We start from the raw sequence: 14936 nt of genomic DNA, 5'->3' as shown, positions 1-14936 counted from the left end.
TACTGCTTTCCCCCTTGTACTCTACTATCTGACCACCTGACAGCCAGGGGCCAACGCTCCAACTGTTGCCAAGTCTGTGTCCATCAAATGAAATATCTATTCCTAAGTGGGATTGGGGAGGAAATTGTGCCAAGATCTCTTTTAAAGGCTTGGTTTTTTTATTATTATACAAAGAAATTTCTTTCCTGTTATAGGAATGTCAGGTATAAGTCAACAATGTAGTAGCAGATATTTAGCACAGGAAGTCTTCCTGGCACCTGGAGTGTAAGGTGCCTTGACATGGTGCCCTCAACAGACTTAACTTTTGAAGACAGGCAAAAGAAATAATCACTATGGTTCATATGAAAATCTGGGGCCTGCTATTCTGGGTGATCACTGTCTGAGCTACTCATGAGGCTTACCAGGCGATCCTCAGCTCTACAAACTGATGAGTGTCAGGTCCTTTAGTTGACAAGCTAGAAGACACTTTAATGAATGCTAGTCTGCTGTACTCAAAGCCAACAGTGTATCATGATGCCTGTGGCAAAATGGATTCTGTAAAAGGAAATCATATGTAACCTTGGGGCTATGTTTACTTTTAAAATGCTTCTAATTATGTTTAATACCAAGCCTATATTAAATATGAATTGCCATGCATTAGCTTTTTGAAAAATCATTTATAAGGAATTGGTGAACATAAAAAAAGAAAATATAGAGAAGAAAAGAGACTTTTTTATTACTGAAGGATAAACAGAAGCCTTCCTTCAGGAAAGTAGATGCTGGGAAATCCTCAAATCTGCATATAATATTCAGGGTTTTCCCAGGCAGTGAAATGCCAAGCTGATGGAGGTTTCATGATTGGCAGTTGATTCAATAGGGGCACATGTAAGGTGATCCACTAGAGAGGGCCAGATATTCCAAAGTATACCTGTGGCCTGGTAAATTATGATCTTTCAATTAAGACCCAGGAAAGAGCTCTAAGAAACCTAGTGGACAGTCCCCTGAAGAGAACAACTTAGTGTCCTGCTATGGGGAAAAAAGGACAACAAAATGTTGGGCACTATCAAGAAAGAGATTAAAAGACAAACAAAATAATTTTCCTTTTACAGAGAACCACAGGACATTTTCATTGGTAATGTTACATAAGCAGTTCTCATCTGCACATCTCAAGGACAGAACAAAGCCTAAGGGGAACAAAGAAGGGCAATTAAATCATCAGTGACAGACTCAACCATTTTTTCCAGGCTGACAATACAGAGTTATCCGAGGGACATGGTGAAGATTGTGAAGAGGCTGAATGACTGCAGGATGACTTGCTTTACTAGGTCTCTTGAGCTAAGAGGCACCTTTGAAGTTTTTATTCCTCATAGTTCTACTCTGTTTACACAACTGCCAGTGATGGTGGCCAGTGCAAGCAGGCTCCTCTGGGAAGTCCCTGGTTTCCACAAGCAATTGGGAGAAATGTGAGCTGGGTGGGGGTAGGGACTAAAAGTGTTTCCACCCGAACTGCTCACTTTCAGTGGGTTTGACTAGTGGATTTCTAGTCACATTTACCTTGTCCATTGCCACCATCTGCAGTGAAAGTGTCCCTGACCAAACTAATTTTTATGAATATGAGTTTAACCTCTCTCTATTCTGTGGGACTCTCAACCCCAATCAATGGTCTACAAATCAAACTGTCTGCCTATCTATGTGTATGATAGTAACTTGATTCTTAACTATAGGTTAAAAAGAAATTTGGGCGGGGGAGGAATGTAGCTTAGTATATACAAATCCCTGGATTCTATCTCCAGCACAGAAACATTTCCTCCTCTATAATTCCCCTTGCTCTTTCTCAGGTTCCTGACTACACTTTTAATAGTGTGTATAGGTAGAACACAATAATGAATGGTAAATAATTAACGTCAACTCTAATATTCATGCAGTGGAGAAAAGCACATCTCTATGAGAAAAAAACTGAAACATACCCTGTCGGGCTAATGAAACGACACACATGCAAGAAAGTACCAGTGAAGATATTCCCCAGGACAGCCTAGAAGCTTTTATTCTGGGATGGTATTTATCATACTGTATAACAGGTTAGGTCAAACCTCTTGTCTCTGGTTCAATTGTTTAGTGCTTTCTAACAGGGGATGTTTACCAGGTTAAAGAAGCATAGTAAGTAGTATCTAAAAGCTATGTGAGCCTGCATGGTGGCACAGGTCTTTAGTCCCAGCTCTTTGAAGGCAGAGGCAGGCAGATCTCTGTGAGTTCAAGGCCAGTCTGGTCTACATAGAAGATTCCAGGACTGCCAGGGTTACATAGAGAAACTCTGTCTCTAAATAAAAAAATAAGAAAAGAAAAAGTAAAAGGTATGTGAGAATACAATGGTTTCATTTTCCAATTGTTCCTTGAAAACAAGAATTGTGAGACTGAAAAACATTGCACCTTTCAGAGATCCAATATACCTGAAACTAGCTCAGTGTTACTGCCATACCTTTCACAGATGTGATAGTACTTCTCATCCTGTATGCCATCCTGAATGGGCACATTGACACTGTAGTACCGTCCCTTTCCCAGGCCAACATCAGACATGTCACCTGTTCCTGTAAAAGACAAGAACGCTATGATCAGTCATCAGGAACACAAGCACTAGAAAACACAAAGGACTGTCCAAGAGTAATTTAGAATAGCAAAATGGTCAGTTAGGACAATTCTAAATTCTTGGTTGTTCCTGAGGAGATGAAACTATGAAAATAATCTAGAGGAATACTAATTACAAACAATGTTGTGGGAAGAGGAAAATAAGAAGGAAACTGAGAAATATTAATTTATATCTTACTGGATGAAATAAAATAATAAGAGCTAATATCACATGTCATTTGTAGTTATCAGAGTTACATGTGGTATATGATAAAATAATAAGTGGTCTGTCTGTTGACAGGCCATAAAATTACCTGGAATTAAACTATTCATCGTCATTCCCTTTGTCATTGTCACTTAAGGTGATATGAGTTAAAATTTTGCATAGAATAGCACAAATAAGGTGTTAACAGCATGGAAATACATAAAAATAAGATATAAGAAACATGTAAAAGGGGCTGGAGAGATGGTTCGGCCATTAAAGGCTAGGCTCACAACGAAAAATATAAGAAACACGTAAAAGAATTGTAGTATTAGACATGTAATATAATGAGGAGCATGCAGTTGACTTGCCTGGAAAAAATCCTGGGGAGAATTTGTGCAGGGACACAGTCATAACTTTGGATGTAAAACTGAAGGCATCTTGAACACCTACCAGAGAGAAAAGTCAGAAGGATCACTTCAGATATGCAACTCCTGTTTTCAACACCTGAAAATGTAACAAGTATCTACGGGAAGAAGGTGAGAGGAGAAGGCAGCTGTAATAGATAATGAGTGGAAAAATAAAAGAACACAAACTGCTGGTTTCTGATTTCAGTAATTACAGATGAGGTAGAACATCCCAATTCATGGCAAACAGTAACTGAGCTTCTCCTTTCCAAGCAACAGGACGCCCAAATTCACGCTAATTTCTATTCTAAATGGTATGAAAGAGCAAGAGCCCAGAAGTGAGGCTCTATCCACAGTACTAAGTATAGAAAAGTGGCACCAGCCAGGCAGGTTCATGGCCTGTTTTGTTTAAATGTTTCTAGTTAAATCCTTTCAAATATAACCAATAAATCAGTGCCTCTTTATAATACAGATTTGGTTATAAAAGTGGGTAACCCAGAGTCCCATGGGAACTAAGTAACTTACATCTTTCTTCTGAAAAAAAAAAAATAGTCATGGCCCTGTCCCTTAACAGCTCCTGTACAGGAAGATGTTGCATTCTGTTTATTTATTTACTAAAACAAATGTTTGTATTTTGGAACTGCTTAAAGGAAGTGAGAGAAATACAATTAAATTCTTGAAACCCAGGATAGTAATAAAACTTTAAAGGAGCTTGCTGCTCGCCAACTTCAAACTGGTTTGGTGTGTGCCCAGAGTAGGGGGCACCTTCAGTTGTTAATAGCAGCTTTAAAACCGTTTTAAAGCCTGGAGGAAGATGGAGGGGGGAGCTTTTGTAGACAGATGTCTCCTTTCCTCTTAAACAGAAAATGAGGATGCCTGGGAGATAAAAGCTTAGATTCAAAGTAACCCTCAAAAGCCACTACTTGTGTGTTGGCCATGCTGCCCCTTTCCTCCTGGGATCTCAGTCATACTGAGACACTCTGAAATGGAAGGACTATTAGCAAATCCAGGTACTGTGCGCCTTTATATTACAAACAAAGATATTGTCTCTGTGTTGACTTAAATGTATTTAAGTCTTTATTAGAGGCCAACAGAGACCTTAAAAAATATGAACTCTATTTGTATATAACAGGTATGTTTGAATTTCCCAAGCCTTGTGTTTTGCCCTGGGGAGGTAGTTAAAGCCAGTTAAAGACTCCAGGCAGAAAGCATTAAGTAAACAAAATAAAATAAATGAAAACACCATTTCAACAGAGGTAGAAGTACTAAACAAGGGCACTTTATGAAAATGCTAATGATTTATCCACCCAGAAATGTAGCAATTTACATTTCTACCAATCCTGTATGCAAATTCCTGTTTTCTCCTGTGATGACTAATGCTAGCAGTTATTTCTTTTAACTCTTAAGCAAACGAATTAGTATTAGGGCATTGGGCACCATTTCATGTGTTCAGTGGCCATTTGTATCTTGTATCACAGTAAATGCTATCAAGCATGGTTTTTAAAAATCAGACTTTGAAAAGGACATAGAGAGGCAGGGGATGTGGTGTCAGTATGAAAGAGTAGGGAGGTTTGGTAGGGAAAGGTGAGGGTGGGTAGGAGTGGCTAGTGAAGCCACCACGGGATGCTAGTGGTAGAGTCATGGGAGATTTAAAATCAAGCAAACATGTAAGGGTTTGGGGATAGGGCAAAGATCACAGGAAGGGAGGTGCTGAAGAGGGGAAATAAAGTGAAATGAAACACACCATAAAAGTTGGCTGAAACAGGAAACTCTAAATGGTGTAGAAACAGCACTGCAAATGGAAAGAATGGTTTCAGGTGACAGTATTAATTCTTTCTTACATGTGTGGCAGAGTTGGTTCTATTGTTGAACTCTGGTACTAATACTCTGAATTTCATAAGCATTTGTTAATTCATAAAACAAACAGTTTACTGAGTTGCTACTATATGTACAGTACTGACAGAAAGAAGTAAACAACTTAATCTCTGCTCTGGGAGAACTTACTGTGTCTGGGGGTAGAAAAGAGATAGATGTATCTTTAAATGAATAGTACAAAACAATACAACATAAAACAGTGTTTGGTGATATAAACATGCTAGGATTTAGTACACAAAAGTACTCTTGGGCTGGAGTGGTCTGGATAACCCACCACTGATAGAGCCTGAATGAATAGGTAGAATGTAGGGCTTCAGTAAGGGAGGAGGTGGCTAAACTAGGGAAAGGGGAAGCAAAGTAAATGAGGTGGGATATTAGGGAAACATATCTGGAACAGTGAGCCATGCTCAGTGAGTAAAAAAACAGTGACAGATGGTTAGAAAGATGAGGTAAGGCCTATTTGAGGCCTTAAAAGGTGAGCTAAAAGAAAGTCTACTTTTTCAAACCTGGTGGTGGTGGTGGCGCACACCTTTAATCCCAGTGCTAGGGAGGCAGAGGCAGGCAGATCTCTTTGAGTTCAAGGCCAGCCTGGGCCACACAGCAAGTTCCAGGACAGCCAGGACTACACAGAGAAACCTTGTCTCAAAAAAACAAAACAAAAGAAAAGAAGGGAGGAAGGGAGGGAGACAGAGAGACAGAGAGAGAAAGGAAGGAAGGAAGGAAGGAAGGAAGGAAGGAAGGAAGGAAGGAAGGAAGGAAGAAGAAAGGAAGAAAGGTCTACTTTCCCATAAGAACATGGTTTCAAAACTGAAGTGTTTTTACAGTGGAGACTACATGACTGACTACTTAGTCTGAGTATCTGATACCTGTGGCACAGTAATCTGCACTTAAACACCCCCAGGTCACCAAGATGCACAATCATCTATGGGAACCATTTCTCTAGGCTAGGAGTTATCAAAGTACACGAGGCTAGACAGTAAACATCCTAGGCGTCCTTAACTACTTATGGCCTCTGCACACATTTATATACACATCCACATATGGATATGTATTGTACAGCCTTGTTAAAAAATAAAAAACCCAGCCGGGCATTGGTGGTGCACGCCTTTAATCCCAGCACTCGGGAGGCAGAGGCAGGTGGATCTCTGTGAGTTCGAGACCAGCCTGGTCTACAAGAGCTAGTTCCAGGGCAGCCTCCAAAACCACAGAGAAACCCTGTCTCGAACCCCCCCAAAAAACCCAAAAAAAAACAAAAAAATAAAAATAAAAACCCACCAGGTAGGTGATGGCATATGCCTTTAATCCCAATACTCAGAGGCAGAAGCAGGCAGATCTCTGAGTTCAAAGCCAGCCTGGTCTACAGAGTGAGTTCTAGAGCTACATAATGAGACCCTGTCTCAAAAAAAAAAAAAAAAAGAAAAGAAAAGAAAAGAAAAGAAAATGAAAATGAAAATCTATTCTTAGCTCACTGGTCATATAAAAACAAGCCATTGAGACATGTTGCTCCTTGAAATGGGTGATGAAGAGGCTATGAACATTTTAAATCAAGGTTGTGTTCTGCCCTGGCAAGTAGTCAGAAATTCAGGGGGCATGGTTCTCAATGTGTGTGATGTTTGTTTTAACCCCTTTCTGTTATTTTTCTAGCAATGTACTCCTATTCCAAGATTATATCACAAAGAAAATGATCACTCCATGAGCTAGCAGCCTATTGGTAAAAACTCCAAAATGTTCTACCTTGAGTAAAACTGATGAGAAGACAGAAGGCCATTACCTCTAACCCACGAGTTTCCCTAAAACCCATTCAAGGCCCCAAAAGTGATTCCTGTACATTGGAGTAAACATGAGCAACATTTCCCCATTCTTCCATCCTCCACTATAAAGTTTAGCTTCAGGAGACAGGAGAGAGGAAATGGCAGGAGCCTGCCCAGCTTGGGCAGCAGAAAGGAACTGCCTTAGTCAGAGGAATCTATGCACCATCTACTCCAGAAATGACAATTAGGAAAATTTCAATTGCATGAGGCATTTCTCCTTTTATTATTTGCCTAGAAGTAGCTTTAGTGATCAAAACCTGCTGTCCTAGTATGGAAGTATCTTTGAAACTGAAGGGCTTACCATCTCCATGGTGCAGATCCAAATCCACATAGAGAATACGGTCAAATTTCCGTCGCAATCTTAATATTCCCAGGACAGCATCATTGAGATAACAAAAACCAGATGCTTCGTCTCTGCAACAAAACAAGTTGCTACAGCCAACAACTGAAAACCAGTCCAAGGGAGTCTTTACAGCCAAGCATCTAACCTTTGAGATCTAGTCCCACAAAGTCCTTCTTCTTTTAAGAAAAACGAAAATTCACCTATATGGATTATATAGTAAATGGCCCAGATTAATCAGAAAATTAAATATTTCAATAAAGTAAATATTCAGAATGATTGGTAATGTTTTCCTACTCACAATCCCACTGGTATCAAAAGCATTAGATTACTATAAGTATATTGAATAAAGACAACTTTTCTCTGACAATTAGGGGACCATTAACAAAACCAACCTTGTAGCCCCCTGGGGTCATAACGATAACTGCTGATTTTTCACTTGTAGCTCTCTAAGGAAGCTGAGACCTCAGTGGGGCCTTAAAGGCAATTTTTACAGAAGATAGAGATTGGGTTCTTTGTACAGACTGTTTGATATACCCCACAAGTTGTTTTTTTTTAAATTTTAATATGCCTTGGCACTAATTACTCATGAAAACTGAGTGTAAAACAGACAAATGTATAACCCTTTGGGCACATAAATGTGTTTGCCTTTCCCTGAATGTAATTTTAAAACGAGTAGTGAAGATAACTTTGCTAAAGGTATTTTGTTTCACAAAAACCATTGTCACTGACTTCACTGAAACCCTGTAACTTTTTGTATTGGTGCTGTCACTTCATCCTCTTACCAACATTCACTTGCTCTTTTATTACACTTTTATTGAGCCTTGCTGATTTAGATATAAAAGAACACTATTTATCAAAAGTGTATTAGAACTTAGAACTTATTTTAAGGGCTCATTCCAAGTGCCACAGTTTCTTTTGCTTCCATAGATACTTCAAATATCCAGCAACGTTCTGTTTCCCATGAGATTTTATTTGAAACAAAATTCTAGGCATGGACATTTGAAATGGTATCATTGCTACTGTGAGAAACCTTTCTAGTGTCTACATAATGTAGAAAACTTCATGAAATCTCTTTCCAGTGAGATCCCACACTCTAAACCATGTTCTGGTTCCCAAGCTGAATTGATGAAGACAGGTACAATGATGAGCAGCAAGCTGGTAAAAAAAAATTACTGGACACAGCCCGTGCTTCAGTGAGGGAACACAGCAATTGTCCTAGCTAAATGGCTTGTCCTTATGTATACAACAGGGAAGAAACCAAGGAGAGAAAGGATGAGTTCAACCACAAATTCTCTGAGAATTAAACGAGTAGCTCTGAGTGTTCTTGCTATTTTTTAGTTCTGAAAGTTTACATTTTATAAATCTTCTGTCTTAATACATAAAAAGAGTTAATGTGTTATCCTAATGAACAACAAATACTTTTGAGATAAACCAGTAAATGCTAGGCAAAAAGAGGAAAGAGATGATGGTCATGAATAACGATACCCTTAATACTGACAATTCTGAAGTTCTTTATTTTCTGTAAAGAATGTGTAATCTTTTCCTACCTTATCAATTATATTATCAAAATCTCATAAAGCAGGCTATGGTGATATACACATGTAATCCCAGCAGTCAGTACGCAGATACAGAATCATAAGTTATATGTAGGCCAGCATGGGTTATACAGCAAAAGCCTGTCTCATAAAACCAAGGGCTGGAGACAAGGCTCAGAGGTAGAGCAATGACTAGCATGTACAAAGCTCTGGCTTTGATTCCCAATGTAAACAACAACAACAAGTAAGCAAGTTCTTAGATTCAGGGAGTTTTGTTTTGTTTTGTTTGGGGGGTTTTTTGGTTGACACTTCCACATCGTAGTCCATCACTGAAGAAAGTCAAGACAGGAACTCAAACAGGGCAGGAACCAGGAGGCAGGAGCTGATGCAGAGGCCATGGGGTGGGGGTGGGGGGTGCTGCTTGCTTTTATTCTCATTGGCTTATAGAAATAAATGCATATTTAGATAAGATTGCTAAAATTCCCACAAAATGAGGAAACTGAACTTTCAAGACTTCCACAGTGCTAAAAAGTAATCTTCAAAAACCTATCGTAGTGCCAGGTGGGGTGGTGCAAGTCTTTAATCTCAGCAAGCAGATCTTTGTGAATTCAAAGCTAGCCTGGTATACATTGCAACTTCCAGGCTACCCAGTACTACATAGTTAGACTATCTTTCTTTAAACTTCCTTTCTATTTATTCTTTGTGGCTTTCATGTCATGCATCTCAATTCCATTCATCTCCCCATCCTTTTGTATCTCCCCTCTGCCCTTGCAATCTACCCCCAAGATAAAATAAAATAAAACTTAAGAGAAAAGGAAAAAGAAAAAAAAAACTCATTGTGGAAGTGTAGTGTGACGCAGTGAGTCACACAGTATACTCTTTAGTCCATATATTGTTACTTGCAAATGTTCATTGCAAAGAGTCATTGGTCTGCTTTGAGGCCTCTGGTTCCTGCTACACCATGGTTACTGAATCCTCACTGGGGCTCCTCTCGGAGATCCTGTTTTTGCCTGGTGTTGTGGAGATTCCTGCAGCTTTGGGTCTGCAGGACCAGCCCCTTCATGTACCCCTGTATATCATAGATGGGGTGAATGTTGGGGTGGGCCAACTCATAACCCTGGTTCTGGGCCTGGGCAGTTGCAGGGTTGGCCAGTCCACCAGCTCTCTCTCATCCTCACCACCACGGCAAACTCTCCAGCATTGTCCCAGGTAGCTCATCCTATGCAGCAATGAGCAAGGGGGCAGGGGCCAGTTCTGCTTTCACACCCTCAGGGCTGGCTCACAAACACCTATACCAGGGCCACTCTCCTGAGTGATGCAGCTGGCGAAAGGCAGGGTCAGGTCTCCTGCTCTTATGACCTCAGGGACAGCTTTCCTAACTGGCAGTGAAGGGCAGGGTGGGGATGGGGGTAGTCTCTCCCTTGCTACCTTTTGGCAGATAAGGGGTGGGGCCAGATCTCCCAAGCTCACATTCTCAGGCTGGTTTACCCACACCCTGTCAACAGGGTCAGCTGTGTTGTCCAGGCGAGGTGCAGGGACGAGGGTGGAGGGCATCTTTCCCTTGCCCCACCGCATGGCAGATGAAGGGGGCATGGATAGCTATCCCAAATTCACAGGAGGATCAGCCCCCTCATCTGCCACAGGAATGGAGGGTGGATGGGCAAGGGGGACTGTGAGACTCCATCTTAAAAAAGAAAGACAACTATTTTAAGAATTCAACATCATATAATTTATGTAAATATTTAATAATTAAGGATAATTTAATAATTTACTTACTAAAACCAGTTATATTCTATTTATCAGTTATAGGTATAATATCCAGGAATATTTTTAGTTTACTTAGATATGTTCTTCCTAAACATTTTACAGGCTTATTGATTGAGCAAGCTAACATTACTTTTCCCAAATGCTTAATAGTATGCAAAATGTGCATTTGTTTAACCAAACTGAGCCATTATTATAGCAAACTTTATTTCAACAGTAATTGTGTTTTGTATTCTAACAGCTTAAGATAATTTGTAAGATCTTAAGGTAACTGAAAACTCTGGTTGATGCCTAATTTAATTATTTTGAAGGAAATGTTGAAGCATTAGTGCAGAACCTTGGGCTTATATGCATTGGCTTATTTGTGCATGTGCGTATGAGTGTATGGTACATTCATGTGTTTATGTGTGGTCACGTGCATGTGGTTACACATGTGTGCACTTGCATGTGGAGGTTGGAGGTTGATGCTGGGTGTCTCAGTCTCTCCCTTATTTACTAAAGAAGGGCCTTTTGCACAACTTGGAGCTCATAGATACAGCAAGTCTGGCTAGCCAGCTTGCCCTAGGACTCTTCTGTTACCACCTCCAAGGCACTGGGATTACAGGCAGGCCACTAAGCCTACCTGGCTTTTATATGGGCTGGCAATCCAAACTCTGGTCCTTACGCTTAGACAGTAAGCATTTCATCCACTGAGCCATCTCCCTAGATCTGCTTTTATTTTATTTTTGTAAGTTACAGAAGGCTATAGATAATTATGGTAAAGAATGTGTTCTTTATTGTCACCATAGAGGGAAGTTGTACTATAAAGGATATATATGCATTATAAAGGACACAGAAAGTTATAGAGGGTTCACAAAAGAGCCTTTTATTTGTTTAGGTCAAAGTTGGCTAGACTTTGGTGTGTGATTTATAAAATTTCTGACAAGAACTTTAATTTCAAACATACTGATGAAAAACTAGCTTTGTTATTTCTGTGTTTAAAAGACAAAGAATTTTGGATTCTTAATCTATTCTTAACAGCAAGCTGGGAATGGCTTGCTTACCTTCTGGAAAATCTTAGATAACAAGGATTCTGTGTCTTCTCAGAATTATCTTCCATGGTTTCCTACCTTCTACTTCCACTGGCCTCACATATGTCAACCAAGCCCTGTTCTTTGGTTATGTTCCCATATTTCTCTATTACTTAAGAAAGCAAACTCTCACTTACGAAGGAGCTAAGGGCTTTAGACTTTACCATCACTTTACTTCTATGCTTATATGGAAAATATTTTACTGTTACTTGGGTAGAACAGAAAGTCAAGCATTATTTTTAACAACCCATCATCCTATCTTAATCAAGTCTCAGAGGTCCAATAGGAAAAAAAAAACACAAAGGATTTTTGTCTGACCTCATAAAAAGAGAGGCACCAAGACTGTTAGACAGTTAGCTTTGTGTGGTGTTATTATTTCAGCATCACACAGGTAGAGCCATCAAGTCAGAAGTGATGATTTGCCTCTTCTAGGTTAAAATGGCAAAATGTTACCAATATAAATATTTCAGAAACTGTATGCTGTATGAGATCATTCATGTCTCCCCTGGCCATGATATGTTTCTATTTGTCAGAGTTCAGCTTGCTGCTTTGTCAAATGTTAGACAAGTAGAGGACCATAGACCTTACCCATCTGTGAGGACTACATACCAACACCCCTACTGGGTTCCTGAAACCCTGGAAAGTACAAAACGCTTCATATATCATGTATGTATGTATGTATGTATGTATGTATGTATGTATGTATGTATATATGCACATACCTTATGGGTATGTAATCCATTGCTGTGACAAAATCCAAATTACAAATGAGGCACAATAAAAGATTAACAATAATATCAAGATGGAACAATGATAAAAATGCACTATAATAAAAGTTACATGAAGGTAGTCTTGTTCTCTATCTCTTCAGATATATTTTAAAACATTTATCTCCTTTATTCTTTTTTATTTTTTATATATTTGAATTAGAAACAAGATTGAATTACATGACGATCCCTGTAGGGAAAGCTATAGCCACGCCTTCTTAGGGGCTGGCTACAGTTCCCTTCTCCCTCCCTTCCTCCCCTACCACCCCCCAACTAAAATCCTACCTATCATATGTCCTTTCTTCTAATCTACTATCTCCTTTATTCTTATTGTATGTATATAGGTATTTTTCTTGCACGCATGTCTGTGCACCACATGCCTATCACTACATGTGGAGGCCATAAGACTACGGACACCATGTGGGAAATGGACTTGAACCTGGGTCCTCTGGAAGAGCAGCCAGTGCTTTTAACCACTGAACCATCTCTCCAGTACCTCTCCAAATATATTAATGTCCTGGACTGATCATGGGTCATCATGAGGAACTAAAACTGAGGAACGTGAAATCCCCGATGCGATGGTTGTCTTAGTTAGGGTTTCTATTGCTGTGATAAAACATCATAACCCAAAACAACTTGGAGAGGGAAGGGTTTATTACATCTTACAGCTTGTAGTCCATCATCCAGGGAAGTCAGAGCAGGAACCTGGAGGCAGGAGGTCATGGAGGGGCACTGCTTACTGCCTTGCTTCTCGTGGCTTGTTGGATCTGCTTTCTTATAGAACCCAGAACCATCTGCCAAGGGATGGCACCACTTATAATGGGCTGGACCCTTCACAGGCTAATCTGGTGGGGGCATTTTTTCAACTGAAGCTCCTTGAAGGTTGTGTCAAGTTGACAAACACTAACCAGTACAGGGGCCTAATGCACAATGTTTTCACTCCAAGTTTCAGTAGTTTTTTTTTGTTCAATGTTAACTTGTGCTTCTATATTTTGAATCTTGGATGGATCTTTCTAGCTACTAGTTTTCAACTGGGGATTCATATCATATACCTAATACAAATGTTTAAGATGTAGTCTAGATTACAGAATCTCTTTATTTGCTTTCCCTGATAGATTCTGGGTATAATCTAACTAAATGCTTGATACATTCATTTTACACTGGATCCAGATTTTTATAAGCTATTTCTGAGTCTTTTCCCTATAAACATAATGTTCATACATTTTTATAAATTAGACACAACACCCTGTCTTCGTTGAAAAGAGTTAATCATTATGTTTACAGATATTTTGTTGACAATTTTTGGATTGGCTTTTATCTTGTTTTGCATGCCACAGAAACAACTACATCTCCTTGTCAGCTGCATTATTATTCTTGTAATGAACTCTCATCAGATTTTTCCCTTTGGAAAATGAGCAGTAATAAGGTAACCACAGCTATTGTAAGTCTTTTGTCATCTACGGATTGCTTTTTATGTTTTCTTTCAATGCTTCCCTGAAAATACCTACCACTAGCTATAAGCTAGAGGCTTCCATCTCAACAAAATACCCTCTGAGAGCTCTGAGAGCCTCACGGGAAAGAACTGTGCCAGGCGCTTTTGTGCACAAGCTTCTGTTGGATAGTTTACTTTCTTTTATTATGTGGTCTTGAGGATTAGACTTCGGGCCTTATGCATGCAAGGCAGATTTGTGCTAGCTATAGCCCTAGCCCTGGTTTACTTTTCCTTCTTTCCTTCTTTCTTTCCTTCCTTCCTTCCTTCCTTCCTTCCTTCCTTCCTTCCTTCCTTCCTTTCTTCCCTTCCTTCCTTCCCTCCCTCCCTCTCTCTCTCTCTCCATTCCTCCCTTCCTCCTTCCCTCCCTTCCTTTTCTTCTTTTTGCAGCCTCAGGGCAGAACCTACAGCCCTCACATATGTAAGACAAACACATTGAACAAGTTTAAACAAGTTTGAAGCCACACTAGTGAATAGTAAACTAAGTTGAAAATTTGAAAACTAGTTGAAAAGCAGGTGCATTAATAATAATCCTAACTCAAGCCTGAAGGGCATAACTATTAATAATATAGACCCCTCAAGGATCTGATGAGGGATGATTAGGAGTTCTGTTCGGAATATCTGTTTTTCTGAGACAGAGTCTCACGTCTGGCTTGCAACTCACTATATAGAACAGGCTGGCCTTGAATTTGTGGTGGTCTTTCTGCTTCTGCCTCCTGAGTGCTAGGAATTACAAGTATGAGCCACCATACCTTGCTTACCACTTGGTATTTTCCAGGGCTTCTTCTTCTTGCTATATCCTAGGCATATTATTACATTTATAGTGGTATCTCATTGAGGATTTGATTTGTGTTTCCCTGATGACTGATTGACTGATACCAGACATCTTTTCAGATTCTGGTGGCTGTGTGTGTCTGTGTGTGTGCGTACTTGTGTGTGCATACTTGCATGTGCGTGTGCGTGTGCATGCGTGCGTGCGTGCGTGCGTGCGTGTGTGTGTGTGTGTTTGAAAGATGCATATTCAAGTCCTTTGTCTAGTCTGAAATTTGTCTTTCTGCCATTGAGTAGTAAG

At 39.8% G+C, this 14936-nt stretch overlaps 1 protein-coding gene across 2 annotated transcripts in view; it reads right to left on the bottom strand.

Moving 5' to 3' along the window:
• Hdac8 (histone deacetylase 8) overlaps positions 1–14936 on the bottom strand; it is a 239057-nt gene that overhangs the window by 141405 nt on the left and 82716 nt on the right. For both annotated transcript variants that reach the window (XM_027431796.2, XM_027431795.2), the window contains 3 exons: positions 7198–7310; positions 3175–3252; positions 2456–2564 (listed from right to left, as the gene is read on the bottom strand). In XM_027431796.2, the coding sequence (XP_027287597.1) occupies positions 2456–2564; positions 3175–3252; positions 7198–7310 (300 nt within the window). The remainder of the gene's footprint in view (positions 1–2455; positions 2565–3174; positions 3253–7197; positions 7311–14936) is intronic.

The sequence above is a fragment of the Cricetulus griseus genome, chromosome X (assembly GCF_003668045.3).
Source record: "Cricetulus griseus strain 17A/GY chromosome X, alternate assembly CriGri-PICRH-1.0, whole genome shotgun sequence".
Classification (NCBI taxonomy): Eukaryota; Metazoa; Chordata; class Mammalia; order Rodentia; family Cricetidae; genus Cricetulus; species Cricetulus griseus.
Note: the sequence above shows the minus strand (reverse complement) of the source record. Positions and strands in the feature narration are given on the sequence as shown.